The sequence below is a fragment of the Halyomorpha halys genome, unplaced genomic scaffold (assembly GCF_000696795.3).
Source record: "Halyomorpha halys isolate HHAL.00 unplaced genomic scaffold, Hhal_1.1 Scaffold1205.1, whole genome shotgun sequence".
NCBI lineage: Eukaryota > Metazoa > Arthropoda > Insecta > Hemiptera > Pentatomidae > Halyomorpha > Halyomorpha halys.
Genome location: NW_027108984.1, coordinates 184219 through 200217, shown reverse-complemented (window position 1 = coordinate 200217; position 15999 = coordinate 184219). Strand labels below are relative to the sequence as shown.

Here is a 15999-nt window from a genome sequence, read left to right as displayed (position 1 = left end):
TATATATTAAGGCTCAATTATTCATGCTGTTTGCTTGCTATTTTAATTTTTTTTTTTTTTTTTATAATATTTTGAGAAAGCTTCATTTGTTGCCAAACGCAAATAAATATACAGTAAAATAATAAACCAGAATTGAAACAATATTTTTTATTCCTAATTTAAACCATTGTTATATTAAAAAAAAAAAAGAGAGAAAAGAACAGGGTACAAATAATTTTGCATTAGTTTAGAATAAGTTTCCTTTATATATCAGGAAATACCAGTCATAGGGGAAAAACTATTTCAAATTTTTAATCAAAGTTTTAAAATCTATTGACAGATTTTAAAAATTGGATAATTTTAATAAGATCTTTAATAGAAAATATTGATCTTGGACTCTTCAAACTGCTTTAGCTTGACAAGTATTAGTGTTTTAATATTTTGATTTGTTTTACATTCTTTCAATCATGTGCTCCAATTATAAGTTGATTGTTATTTCAATCAATTAAAAATTATAAATTTATTTTGTTTTTATTATTTTTTTCTGGTTTATAAAAATTATCCTATTAAATCTTATAACTTATCAAGCAATAATGGCTTGGCGTATCTTTCAAAACATCTGTAGATTTGGGTCAGTAGGACTTACTTAACTATACTAACAGGGTTTCTGGACCTGGAAAATCTGGAAAAATCAGGGAATTTTTTTTTATATTGAAGTTGAACAAAAAGATAGAAAAAAAGTCTTATATCACCGTGGGTGATGGATGGGGCCCCTGGGTAAGTTTTTTATGTCCTCGTGGAGGGTGAGCCGACTTTGACCGGACTCCGCCCGCCTTGACGAAAATGATTAAGGAGGCAGAGATGGTCAGACTGCTGGCTACTAAGACTAAGTAGTTTGAAGAAACACATCAGCCGATGTGTGTGCACACAATAAGATGCTAAGAAGTCATTTGTTCATTAGCCGTATAAATATTAACAACCGAGAGTAGTTTTTTTTTTTACATAATAAAAACCTTATGTTCACATAATTGATTGTTGGACCATATGTTGGATGTAACAATTATTATTGGTTGAAAGTAAATTGTGCTTGATTAGGGAAAATTTGGAGGAAAAAAAAAAAACCCTGGAAAATTTAGATTATTTTCTTAATGGATATTTAAATATTTTAGAAACAGAAGCATAAAAAATAAACAAACCTTGTGAAATTCTGTCCATAGATATTTGTAAATAATTCGTGTTTTTAACAAATAATTGGATATTTGTAAAATATGTATATGTAGCATTCTTTTGTTTAATATCAGTCTCCAATAAATAACTTTGTAAACCTCCAACCCTTAATTCAAAGTTTAACTTTGTCAAAATTTATTAAAAAAGATAAAAAATTATAGTAGTGAATAATGTATGATTAATTGAATTTGATGTATGTCAAAGGTAAAAAATATTATTGATTTAAGTAAATTTTGCTTGATTAGTGAATGAAAAACCTGAGGGGGAAAAAAAAACCCTGAAAAGTCAGGGAATTTGTTTGAGATATTTTGCTGGACACCCTGACTGAGTATTGTTGAGTTTATAAGTCAGTTGTTAGTTGGCTGAGAGGGAGCATGTAAATTACTAAACATAAGAAAGCTAAGTTTTGTTTACCATCGGTGCAGGCGAAAGCAGAGCCGGCACCTTCGCCAGTGATGGAGACACTCATCTCGCTGGCCCACCAGCAGCAACAAGTTGCCTCGGGGCAGACCCCTATACAGGCCCTGCTTAGGCAAATGCAGCAACAGAGCTCCAAGCTGCAGCACCATCACCAGCATCACTCCTCGGCCTCCTCTGGGGTCAGTACCACTCTCAATCTGCTGTACTCAAAGTGAAAAATGTATTATGTATTGTCTTAATCAATTTGTTTAATTTTTCAGATCGATTCTGTGTGGAATGGAGGTGGCAATTGGAGTCAATGGGGTCATGTGAATACAAAAGGGATTAAGACTGAACAACAAGTGCTTGTAAGTATATATTTGTATTTTTTTTTAATGTGTTTATTTTTAAAAATATACAAAAATTGGATCCATTCAACAATTAAAAAACACATAGACAATGTAACAATATAATATTGTGACAATGGAAAAATATACATCTGTCGAATTCTGTACGCAATTTTAATTAAAAACATATAAATAACGAAACTTAAAAAAAAAAAAATATGTTATATACTTTAAAACCAATGCTTTTAATCAGACATTAATCTAAAATAAGAAGACTTCATTTATGTTAAAGCAATAAGAAAATAGTAACACCTGAGCTCTTTCCAGTGTAGCTCATCGTACATAATTGCTAAGAGCTCTCCAATTATAGCTTTTGTTGTTCTGGATAGCAGGTCTGCTGCTCAAAGTATTTTATTTTAATTTCACCATATTTGGGACAGGTTCTCAAGAAGTGAAAGATATCTTCTTTTTCATTAGAGTTATAGGTTTCACACTTAAATTGAGTAATCCCAACAACAATGGAAAATTGATCACCAAAAATCGATACCAAATCAAAATTATTGTTTAAATATGGCGTTACCATTTATATATACTTATTTATGAATGTGTGATACATAATTATTGTGAAATAAATATTTTATGAAAAAAAATTATATTTCATTATATCACCTTAACTAACGATCTTGAGTCAGAAGCGACTCTGGTTTGAATCTAGGCTGGATGTGTTGATATTTATTTCATGGCAGACTGATGGAATGTTTCTTGACCCTCTGATTAGAACAGACTGGTAACCCGTAGGATAACCACCCAGTACTTCTGAAATGTCAATGGAGGTGGAAAAAAAAGTTCCTTACACTGTACTAAACGACCTGTAAATACATTTTGTAAAGGACTTGCTAAACTTTAAAAAAGTTTATTTTCTTCATTATATTTTTCAATTCTATTTTTCTCAAGAACAATGTTTTTGGACTCAATTCCCTTTACACATGTAATGCAAATATATATTTTTATTGTAAAATGATTGTAATTTAAAATATACATATATAGGTATTTTTTGGTAGTTGAAGCCTATATTTATAAATTTTGTTTTTGTTTTTTTAGGAAGAGCAATTGAGAGCAGAATATTTAAGAAAGAGAGAAGAACTTTTGTAAGTTAAATTTATCATTTACAATAACTACTAGTTTTATTTATATTGTAATATTTTGGTCGGTTGGAGGTTAATTATATTCAATGATTGCTTTAATATTTCATTTAAAAATCAACTAATGAATTGTGCCGCATTTTTATGAGTAATACATAGACAATAAAAGGTATATCATTTCGCCTACTAATTACATTATTTTTTTTCTCATGTTGATATGAAATGATTTTCATTGCCACCGTATCTTGGGACACTTATTTTCTTTTTACTTATTATTTTTTGTTATCTTTTTTCTGTAGTATTTTTATATTTTATTTTCCCTGATTCCTTGTGAAAATATTTTTAAATGTTTTAAGTTTTTATGTTTTCTAATCCTGTTTTATGTTCTGTTTATCATTTTATTAGCATTGCCTTATTTGATAAGTGTTGTCAAAGACCATTTCTAATAGGACAGTATTTCTCCTTTATACTCTGTCGTGGAATTGGACAAGCTATTGTTTCTTTTTTTCCTCCCCGTTCTGATTTTTTAAATCTTCTTTTCTCAATGGTCAGTTTAAACTTTCCTTTCCATCTATTGTATTTTGTGTTGAGTCATTGTTTTTATATGTTTTTTAAAATATTATTTTGGATGTTGCACTTTATGGATTGCTCTCAATTATACACCCTTCATTCAATTCATGCTCACTAAATTAAGTTTTTATTTTATTTTATTTTTATTTTTTAAGTATATCTTTCATTTTCCCTTATGGTTGGTTAATGTTTAATTTTTGTAGCTTCAATAGAATAAAAAATATTTCTTTGTAAACTCCAAATATATAAACAAATAAGAAATTAGTTTTTATGTGAGTAGAGTTATCGTAGTGATTTAGTTTTTGTTCGTCCGGCAAAAAAAAAGTGTTTAATAAATATAAAAAAAAACAAAAAACAGAAAAGCAGCTGAGGAGGATGAAGCCAAGGGGAAAGAAGAAGAGGAAAAGGCTAAGAAAGAAAGGGAAAAACAGCAACAAGAAGCCGCTAAAAGGGAAGAGGAAAGCCTCGCAAGAAGGAGAGCAGAAGAAGAAGAAATAAGGAAAAAACAAGAGGTAACTCACCATTTTTATTATTTTATATTTGTTAGTGTATTATTTTTTTCTACCCTTTTTCAGTCTACCACCAATATTTTTATCATTTATTTTATGTTTTAAATTTGCTCAGTACTTCGAAGATAAAAAATTTTGGTATTAATGCAGGAAGTGAAAAATATCGTGTTGAGGGAATTGAAAATATTCCCTAGTACTTAATGTATTAGACATTAAGGAACGATTTTGGTCTGTGACTGTCTGTAGTCAAATTCTGGTATTATTGCTAAACTCATTTTGACTCAATTTTCAGGGATTGTGCTCATTGGTACAAAGATTAGTCCCATATGAATTTTATCAACTTTCATCTCTTACTTATATAGGCACTAACTTTTTTTCCTTGACACATATTCAAGTCAAATTCGGCCTTAAGTTAGGGATTTCTTATTAGACACTGTTTATTATATTACATGGTGCAGTATAAAGGGTCTGTCCGGGTGAGGTAGGTTTAAAGTGCTTTAGAGCAATAAATACTTGGCGACTTACAAATAGGTGTATTGAAGTACACCATCACAAGAAACTCCTATTATCTTATCAGATTATAATCGAGAAAAGGAGAAAAAGCAATTAAACTAAATTTGAGAAAAATAAGAACTTAACCATATTTAAAGCCGGAGAAAAATAATTTATCCAAGCTTTAAGAGTTGGATCACCAAATAAAGAAAATATTGAACTATAACTAGGACACTTTATAATCCACAAGAAAATCGGTAGAAGTACCTATATGTTAGTGAAATAGCACCAAGACATAAGAGGAATATTCCACATATTACTTCTTAAACATTTTTATGAATAATCAAATGCTTAAATTGTTATTTAATTAAAATATAATGGGAGATAAGTAAGTGAGGGTTCACCTTAGAAGGAAGATTAGTCCTATCCTTTTCTATTAATTGGAGAATTGACAGCTGGACTAACAGGCAAGACAGAATCAACTAAAAGAAATTTTATTTCAACACAGGCTCTATTTCATCAATCTTAAATTAAAATTTTTATATTAATAATATGAATAAATTTTTTAGACCTCATACTTCATGAGGTCCATGGTTTAAGGTAATATTGAAAAATGTTTCTGACATAGAGTAGGAGAATTTCCAGAAAAAGGAATTTTCAGAAAATAAAATAAGGCTTGTTAGCGAATAAAACTATTTTGGTGAGGAGCTCGACTAATCTATGTACTTGAGAAACTCCAGTTTTATTTCATTAACAACTTGATTATTAAGGGAAGAGGATTAATGGACCTTAAAATACAGGCCAACATCTCCCTAAGGATGGGCTGCCTAACATTGAAACATCAAGTTAACCAAATGCGTAATGTTAACTCGTATAATATTACATATAATAATAATATAATTCATTTTTTCCATCTTTCTGACAATTAGTTGATGCCACACCAATAACCTCTGTTCCTCTTTTGAGGCGTCAGTCATTGAGCCAATTGTTGTATGTTAAGAAGTTCGAAGGATTCATTCAAAATTAAGTTGCCATTCTGAATTTCTGAAATGCATATTTTGATATTTTCTTTTTTAAAGTTGTTGAGTAAAATTTGAATTTCTTTCAAAATGTTTGTTTCATGGATTGCGAGTAAGTATTCAGTATTTAGTTATGGCTTAAGTTTATCCATGTTCAATGTTCTCAATTTTTTGGAATAAATGTTTTATGAAAGTGTTTTTAATTTTATTATTTCTGTTCTCACTAGGCTTCACGAAGAGCAGAAGTTGAAAGGCAGAAAAAAGGGGAGGAAAAAAGGAGAAAGGAAGAAGAAAAAAGAAAGAAAGAAGAAGAAAAGCGTAGGAAAGAAGAAGAAAATAAAGAGAGGGAAAGACTGAGAGAGGAAGAGAGGAAAAAGTAAGTGAGCAGCTGTAGTGTTGTAGTAGTTTCTGTTTCACCTAGAGACTTTTACTTTTAATTATAATTGTTTTAATATTTATTTTGTATTAAACTGGGAAAATGACAGATTAATGCACTTCTTTCCAAATATATTAAATGTGAGCGTTTCTCCCGTTCCAGCGATTATTTCTCTTACTTTAGTGTGTTATTGCTTGCAGTCTTTTGAGTGTTTTATTTTTGTTTATCTTAATTACTCCTCTTTCCTTTGTTTTCCTCCAGTAGCTTCTGTCATCACTTCGAATTTTTGATTTTTCAAATTATGGTGTCTCTTTGTGTTGAAAAGTTTTTGTATTAACAACTAGGATGATGATTGTTTTTGTTTATTTTTATAAGCTAATATTTATATTAATATTTTTGATAGAAACAAACCTTTTTTTTTTATTACAATGTCGAGTTTTTCTGTGATTATAGCTATCTTTTGCAATGACTTTTCTTCCTTCTTATTTTCTATTAAATGTAATGATTAAGTGACTATCTTATTTTCTAATTATTTATTTATAATTTGTTCCTAGTTTTAATGTTAACTTTTTCATGGAAATTTTCTGCAGCAAAATGAATATCTTTGTATTATTTTATTGGAATAATTAATCATGTAACATGAGATTGATTAATTGAGGTCTCCATGACGAATTAACCTATTTCCAAGTGTTGGTGAACTTTTTTTTAAGTAAGTATTTTATATTTATTTTTGGAATCTTTGTAGGATACCAACTTATGGAGTGAAGTATTGATGAAAATATCAACTTCACATTCATTCTTCCTAAGTAAATTTTTAGTTCAGTGAGTAAGACACTGTACTCCTGTAACCATGCATAATATCGCCCTACTGTAAATACCCAAGTAACTACGAATTTCCATATAACTTTTAAACTAATTACAAAACTTAGTTGAAATCTTGAGATTGCGGTTGATTAAAATGAAATCGCATATTTCCCTCTCCATGGTTTCCTCCATCTTACTCACCTTCTCTGTGAGGTAGTAGCTCTGGAACAGGTCTTCTTGGTTTGTTGAAATGAGTAGGGCCGACTGTAGTTTCCCAAGCTGAGGTAGTCCAGTTCCCTTCAGCAGGTCAGCTTTCAGTTTCTCGAAGGATGTGCTCAATCATCTACAAACTCTACAAATGGGGCAGAGGAGATCTATGTCTTTTCCAAACCATGCTACTTTCCATGGAAACTCCCATTCCCTGTGAGGAATTACTAGACCAGTAGTCTGGACAACCTTATTTCCCATGTATTCCAATTAATGGATCCTATTGAATCCTCTTTAGAAACTTATGCCAAGGTACTACCTTACTAAGATGTATTCTGAGTTGGGCAAAAAGTAATTACAATTACTGTAATTTGACATTGCAGAAATACAATAGTAATTCCAATTACTAATCACCAAAATGGAAAACAACTATTTTACAATGGCTCTAAAATATGAAAATGATATCAAGTTTAAGATTGGGCGGTGGCATATAGATTTATTATCACATTGCGGTTTATTTATGTGTTTTCCAAGATGATAAAAATTAATATAAAATGGATTTTATGATCGCGTCATAGGGTATCAATTTATTTTAGCTTTCAGGATTTCTGCTCATAAGAAATATATTCAATTATACTGAATTCACACATGAGGTAAATTAGATTTGATAGTAATTGCAATCGGTAAGGGTCAAGAAGTAATTGTAATTACTTAACACAATTATAGTAATTATTATTGTGCCTCACAATTACATCAGTGTAATTAAAACCGATAATTTTTGATGTTTTGGACAATTAAACGGTTATCTTAGTGTAATTATAGTGTAATATTATTTATATAATTAATCATGCAATAATTTCTGCCCAACCCCAGATGTTTACTTGTGCCTTTGATGATAATATTTAAAGGGTGTGTTGTATCTATCTTTCCTGTCTGGAGGATGGTCTGAGTCTTAGCTGTGCTTGTTTTCGGTGTCTTCCTCCCACACCATCGTCCTACTAGGTTGGCAGTCTTTTCTGATTCTTCCATATTCCGGTTCTGCTGTTCGTCACCATATTTACCAGTTTTTCGACATGAGCTGTTACAGGAACCGATGCTGTTCTAGCTCCCCCTAACAATTCATCAAATACCAATTTACATAAAGCCGGACATTATATGGTCTCATCCTTGAAAGCTTCCCTATAATATGGAATATTTTGTCAATATAATATAATAGGAAAACCTATTCTGTAGATAACTGCTTGAAAAATCATTTTTAAATTACTTGCCTATAGTGAAAACCTCACTGTGCACATAAAATCATATGTATGCAATGGTTATAATGTTTAGAGATAGATTGGTCATAGTGAACATTGCTTATATCATACAAAATTTGATGGTTCTTTAAATATCTAATTTGTTCTGCCTTACCTAAATGTCTCTTGCACATATTTTCATTTCCTTTATTTGAAAAACCTTATCAGATTCAGTTTTAGATCATTTATACTCCATATATTTGTTAATTTATTTTAGGAAAGTATTAAAATCGTAATTGTACTGTGGGTTTTTTCACTTCTGGAACCCTAGTTCAGATTGATTCATATGAGACAACTTAGAAACTAGTAGTAAGCATTTTAATACTTCAGCGGCAAACTTGTATTTTTTTTACAAATATATTACTCTCTACTAGAATAGTCTGTTTTATTTAGTTGGTTCGAAAAATCTATCTGTGGCATTGGGAACTTCTGAAAACTTTCCAGAGGAGTCTTCAAACTAATGTTTTAATTGCTGTTCTTTTTTGATTAGTTCGTTGAAGTTATTACTTTCTGCATGTTGTTCAATAGAGCATTAACATTTTTCACATTAATGTTTCAGTAAAATTATCTGAACTATTTTATTATTTTCTGTTGGTTAAGGAAAGAGGCCGAAGAAGCAGCAAAAAAAAGGAGTCAGCAGGCTGCGGCTGACGTGATGGCGAAAGTTCAGCGGTCTCAGTGGTGCCCCCCCACAGCTTCCAGTACCAGTATTCTCGATATTCAAAGGAGTGAGCGGGAACAGGTAACATTAGTAGTTAGTCTTTTAGTTTATTAATATATTATATAATTTTTTTTTTGAGAGAGTAGGTTACTTAATAAAACTATAAATTTCTTTTGATCCTTATCTCTCAACTTTTTCTTTCTCTAACGGTTTGGTCCTCAGGCCATTATCAAAGGGAGATCAAAAATATTCATATTTTTTACTTACATATCACTCAACGTATTACACTATATTTCTACTAACATCTCACAACTGATTCCAGATTATTATTTTTTTTTCTCTCTATTGCAGGCTACCCAAGTCACTTATCTTTAAAAACATATATTTATCAATTAATGTCACAGTTTATTTTAATAATTTTCTAATAATAGTAATTAACTCATAATTATTTTTATTTTCATTAAATTAATTTAATTATTAACAATTTTTTCATATAACACATTCACAAAACTATAATATTACCAAATCCTTTCTTCACCTGGCCAGAACTCTGTTATCAACAAATTTTTATGCTTAATATTTTATCTTTCATTTCTATTAATTTAATAGATAAAATTCTATTTTTCTTTCTAAAATAACATAATTTGCAAACTTATTTTCATCTATGTATAAATTTTTATGGATAAAAAAATTGAACCAACATTCATCTCGTTTCTAACGTTATCCATGTTTTTTTACTATTTTATTGATATTTTTATTCAATTTAAAAAAAAAATATTTCCAATTCACTGCATATTAATTTTACTTATATAATGGTGGTTAAGGTTTTTTAAACCTTTTTTAAAATTTACTGTTAATCTTTTAGAAATATATATTATTTCTATAATTTTTGTTTTTAAAATTATTATCTTTCTCATGTATTACTTTCACATTTTCAAAATCAAAACATTTCTCCTCAACAGACTTGATGAACGATGATGGGGTTCCTTTCAAACTAGTACATAGGCACTTACAAGGTCTCTCTCTCTTAACTTAACTAGTTATGCTGTAGCCTTATTAAGATCTATATCACTGCATGAGATACAATCCTATTGTTGATCGTATTCCACAGCAGATAAATCTTATGGATAGACAATAACTGGCTCTTTTGGTATGGACGCATCCTTCAGGTTACCTAGCAATCCTTTGTATATCTTCATTGTCTGATACCTCATTTAGATGTTGCCACAAATCATATCTTAGTACTTAATACTAAGATTGGTCACTACGTCACTTGGATGTATTCTCACTCCGAAGTTTATACAGGCTTCCCTTGTTTGTCTTTCCTTTTAAGAGGAAGGTTTGAGCCTTAGCTATGAAGACAACTGTCTGGAATTGAATGAACTGTATTTTTATTGGGGAGTTTAAATTAACGCTAGTTCATAAAATGAAATGTGCAAGTTGTATTAGGTTAGTTTAATGAAAAAGAGGAGATTAGATAACTTATGTCTTAAACTTGAACTGGTATTTCTTGTATCATATATTGCATTCATGGAAAATAATGATAGAAAATTAGGGGTAAAGTAAGGAAAAGATGGGTAATTCTAATGCTGCTATGTGTTATCTGGTCTGAGGCTTGAGAAAGACTGACTGCCAAACTCTAGCGGGGAAAGGCAGAACTTAATATCAAAAGAGAAAGCAGTGCATGGAAAGGTGGGAAAACTTATTTAAATTCCCGTATCTTGTTTCATCACATGTGTTATAATTAATTTTTTCTTAAAAAAAAATAATAAATTTATACTCCCTCCATTCAATTTAAATGACTAATACAAACCGTCCTCAGGGTTTATTTTATTTTTTTTTTTTTGTTTGCTTGATCAATGTTTACAACTAAATTATAGCAGTATACTGGTTAATTATTAAATAATACTAAAAATATATTTATTATCTTCAATGTTATTTAGTGCTTATTATCTTTCAAGATTTTATCAAATGCGCCAAATTGAAAGAAAAAAAGTATACTTAACAATATTTATTAAATTTATTTGTGGCAACCTTTAGGGCTATAGAATATTACTTTTATTAGCAACAGCTGTTACGTGGCCTCCAACAACAGGCGCAACAACAGTTGGAACAGCAACAGCAGCTACAACAGCAGCAGCAGCAGAGCATTGGTTCCAAAGGAGGCCTCCAGCTAAAGTGGACCGAGCAGGCAGCGAGGCCTCAAACCCAAGTGGAATCTTTAGCTGATATCCAGGCTGAGCAGCAGCGTCAGTTCTTCAAGGTATACATGACACACACTTCTTTCTCACTAGTAAATTTCATATATGTATTAATTTATCTAGTTAAACATGATAGTTCTTATTTTTATTGAATCTATTTTAAGTAATTGTTCTTTGCTTCCCTAATGGAAAAATTAAAAATACACTAAATTATAAGTAAAGTGATAAAAAGAGATATCAGAAGAAATATGATAAAGAAGATGCTCACCCGAATGAAACTGGTGGTAGGATGAGGAATAGGAGGGGATGAAACAAATTGTATAAGATAAATAAAAGATAAATATGATAGAACAATTTAATATAATTAGAAAGAGTCTAAACATTAATATAAAAAAGAGGAACCCATTATATTATGGGGTGTGATGATGACAAAAATATTTACGATTACTTTTAATGCAATTTGAAATTGAATTGTAAATTGTAGCTCCTCCATCAGAGGCTGAATTGTTCAGATTTCGTTAAAGATTTAAGATCTTTTTGCCTCGGCTCATGATTTAAAATAAGAAACGCAGGAGGTGTCAAGGTGAGTAAACTGCTCAAATGAGAAAAAAAAAAATGTCACGTTAGGAGTGTACTGGTGAAAGAAATGCTGTCTTACTGTTGCAAGGGGGCCTGAGCAATACTAAATTGAGTATAGGTGGGGAGGTGAAAGAGGGAGTAACAACATCAAAGGTTTAATGGAAGGTAGATTAAAGTATATATGGATCAGATGAAATACTAGGAAAATATAGACATTTATTTTCCAATATGAGCAAAATACTCAAGGCTACACCTCTCGTTATGTACAACTAGTAACAATTTTACTAGGTTTGTGTCTTGTTCACATTTAGTTCTAATCAGAGTTTAGGTAATTGGTCATTTTTAATTAGTTACTCCATTATAATAAACTATAAGAAATATATTCACTTTGAAAATTATACTTTCTAATCTAAAACAAAAATAATTAATTGGCAATGTCGGTAAGGCTCAATTAATTTGTAAGATAGTAATATTTCAATCTACTAGATGAGTTGTGCTCAATAACATAAATAATTCTGATTTTAATCTTTTAGTTAATATTATAATAATTTTTATTTTATCTGTGAGATGAATGGCTTGATAAAGTCTTGTAAATATTTTTAAGGCGGATTATTCATGTGATAATGTAAAAATGATGTTGGAAGATAGTCCGGAAGGGGGTACAGAAAGGTACAAAATCGTAAAACCTAAAGGTAAGCAAAAATTAGCTGTAGTTAAAGCAAAAATTAGCTAGCTGTAGTTAAAGCAAATAGCTAAAATCGCCATGGATACGACCCTTATTCATGAATGAACCATTGATAAATAAATATTGTATCCATGACAATTTTAGCTATTAGCTTTAACTACAGCTAATTTTTGCTTACCTTTAGGTTTTACGATTTTTACCTTTCTTAACCGCCTTCCGGACTATCTTCCAACATCATTTTTACATCATCACATGAATAATCCGCCTTAAAAATATTTAGAAGACTTTATCAGGCCATTCATCTCACAGATTATATAAAAAATACAATTAGTATCATTGAATTAAGGGAAGAAACATGATTATTCTTGTATTTCATAAGTGTTCTAATATAAGTATACTTAATAAAAGTTTTATAGAATTACATAGAACAGTATACAGTTGTTGATAATAAAAACTAAAAGATTAAAATCGAATTATTTATGTTATTGAGCCCAACTCATCTAGTAGATTGAAATATTACTATCTTACAAATTAATTGAGCCCTACCGAAATTGCCAATTAATTATTTTTGTTTTAGATTACAAATTATAATTTTCAAAGTGAATATATTTCTTATAGGTTATTATAATGGAGTAACTAATTAAAAATGACCAATTTTTTTTTTCTTGAAAATTATAATTGATTGATTCACTTTATTTATTCAACCTAGTTATATTATATTAGTTACATTATTGGAAATATAAATTTTCTGATACCAACTGTTTTGTCCTGCCTCCTAGATAGTGGAAGAAAATTGTCCAATATATGGATTACTTGTTAGGAAGTTTTCTCTTAGATTTTGGTATAATATTTTGTCATCTAAAACTGCAATTACATCTCAGGATTAATTACTACTTCTATTGTTGTATCATTGAATGAAATGAGAAAATATTTTGAGTTTTTTTTTTTTTTTTGTTCCTTCGATTTATTTAATTTTTTTATGGTTTATTTGTAATTTATATCCACTTTCTCTTTAATAATTTTATCATTATAAAAAATATTTATTATTTATCTAATTGTTTATTACCTCTATCTCTAAGGGTTTCTTTATCTCGATCGGCAAGGGTTATTTTTAATTAATAATTGTATTAATTTATAACTAGTTCATTCTTAGAAATACGTATAAGCTCAAGATTTTTTGTTGATAGTAACTACACATGGTGTATATTATGGTTAGCAATTGTTACAGCAATTGGAGAAGGATAAGGAGCGGGAGAAGGAGAAGGCTGCGGCTTCCATTGTAAACAGCTCGGGCCTCGGTTCCTGGAGCCAAGGTCTCAGCTGGGGGACGTCTGCGTGGCAGGCTTCTGGTATGCATTTTATCTTTCATATTTTGTGTATGTTATTTATCTGTCATTCTCCCAAAATAGCAGAATTTCTGTCCTTAATATTTTAAGTCAAAGATAGCTGCAGTGTAATAATAAAAAAACCTTGGGTATGATTATCAAATCACTATACAGTGTAATCTCAGTAATCCAAATTTCGACTGATGCAAAAAAAAAAAAAAAATCATTTACATTTTAATCACTACCTGAAGTGGCCAACAGAGAATGATATACCGTAGCAGCAAATCCTCTTACTTCTGAGAGAAGAGGTTTCTGCAGAAGTATCAGAAGGAAAAAAAAATGACCAACTTCTTTAAAAAAGATTATGTTTTTAAAATTTCTAATAAAATTCTAGAAATTTATTTAAGTTTTTATTTATAAAAACTAGAACTTGAATTAGAGACATATTGAATGAAATAATTGAGATATAAAGTGATATATAACAGCTTTTATAATAAATTACTTTTTTTTGTGAAAGGGAAAAGAGGACACTAATGATGTTACTGTGAGGGAGCATCAAATGCCCAAGGCCAGCGCTCATGTTTGTTTAGCTCTGATCAAATCAGCAATTGTTGACGATTTGATTTTCTTTTTTGTTAACAAATTCAGTCTGCTACCCCTACCCTAGTACTACTTCTTTAAAACTAAAAAAAAAACAATATAAAACGCTATATCCGCTGTTTTGTCAAGTACAGGTTCACTTCTGTAACCAAAAATTATAGATATTCATACCATTTGTTTATAATGGTATAAATATCTATAATTACATTAAATTTTTTATAATTATTATGATTTTTTATTAAATCTGTTTCCTCCTTTGTTACAGGATTAAATCCGGTTAGCAGCCTTTCTTCGTCTCAAAAAGGTTTTTGGGAATATGATAAAGTAAGCAGTGGTGGAGGATCCGGCAGGCTGAGCGGCGTGATCCAATCGCAACCAGAGCCGCCCAAGTCTGTACAGAATAAGGCCAAGAGAGAAGAACAGGCTGTGATGAAGTTGTTCTCGCAACCCTCTCAATCTGAGGAAGACGAGTTCTCTCAATGGTGCTCACGTCAACTGAATGCTCTTCATGCTAATGTTGATAGTTAGTATTTTTAAAAATAACTGTTTAACATCAAATCAAATTAATTTAAAAGCAACATCTTTTTCTTCTGCTTGCTTCAATTCAAGTTTAATGTTCAAACTTTTTTTTTTTTTAAATATAGATTTTTCACAACTACAATACTTCTTGAAAGTAACATTTATATTCATTTATATATATTTATATATATATTTTATTCAAAGTATTGCCCATCACTAGTTATACACTTTTCCAATCTAGGACAATTTATGTATTTGATGCTTATTGATTGAAATAGATCGTCTGCTATCAGTAACATTAATTGTTGCAGCGCTCATTATAGAACACTCCCTTCTGATTGTACAAAATACAAAGGATTGTCCTCAGGCCTTGCAGTTTATGCCATGGTTCTTCCTTCTGGGTTTACCTATGATCTTTTGGGCTTAGGCTTCTTGAAATATATCCACTTTTCATTGCCACTGACTGTTCGATGGAGAAATGACTTTCTTTTGTATCAGTTTTCCAGTTTGCTTTAATTCAGTTCACATAGTACCCTATTTCTTGTCTTCTGGGTCTTCCCCTTGACTTTCAAACATTTTGAGATGGTTCCTCATGTCACATTCAATTTATTCACAAGTTGTTACATTTGATTGTCATCCTCATCCAACAATTCGCTGTCTTAATTAAACTCGAAGCAGTGTAATTTACCTGGAGCATGGTCATCGTATGCTTCGACAACCTTTTCAGGGTAGTTTTCTTGAAATCGTAACAGAAAATCCATCCACAAAATACTATGTGTTCTATACTATTAAAACTATTCTGATATATAAAACTTGTACTGTTATGAGGTGAATGTCGATCAGATGTCAAAACTAGCAAATGGTGCCAATGATGAAGTTTGATGAGCATTACATATAGAGCTTTAGTGCCATCTATTGGCAAATTCCAGTTTCATATTTACAGGCCTGGTCTGATTGTTCAAAGTACTCCAACAAAGTGACTTTGTTGCCTTAAATGTTAACCTCTTCTTTAATACTCTTCATAAATAAACTACAATAAGATTCACATAGTGACACTAACATT

General features: G+C 30.3%; 1 protein-coding gene across 8 annotated transcripts in view; it reads left to right on the top strand.

The window, feature by feature from the left end:
• The window catches only part of Gyf (GIGYF family protein Gyf), a 79437-nt gene that overhangs the window by 51158 nt on the left and 12280 nt on the right, over window positions 1-15999 (top strand). For 3 of the 8 annotated variants that reach the window (XM_067047228.1, XM_067047230.1, XM_067047227.1), the window contains exons 15-23: window positions 1632-1805; window positions 1887-1973; window positions 3054-3100; window positions 4023-4176; window positions 5912-6060; window positions 8967-9108; window positions 11093-11290; window positions 13709-13841; window positions 14683-14940. In XM_067047228.1, coding sequence (XP_066903329.1) covers window positions 1632-1805; window positions 1887-1973; window positions 3054-3100; window positions 4023-4176; window positions 5912-6060; window positions 8967-9108; window positions 11093-11290; window positions 13709-13841; window positions 14683-14940 — 1342 coding nt within the window. The remainder of the gene's footprint in view (window positions 1-1631; window positions 1806-1886; window positions 1974-3053; window positions 3101-4022; window positions 4177-5911; window positions 6061-8966; window positions 9109-11092; window positions 11291-13708; window positions 13842-14682; window positions 14941-15999) is intronic. The other 5 variants (XM_024361256.2, XM_024361258.2, XM_067047229.1 and 2 more) reach the window with 4 other exon arrangements.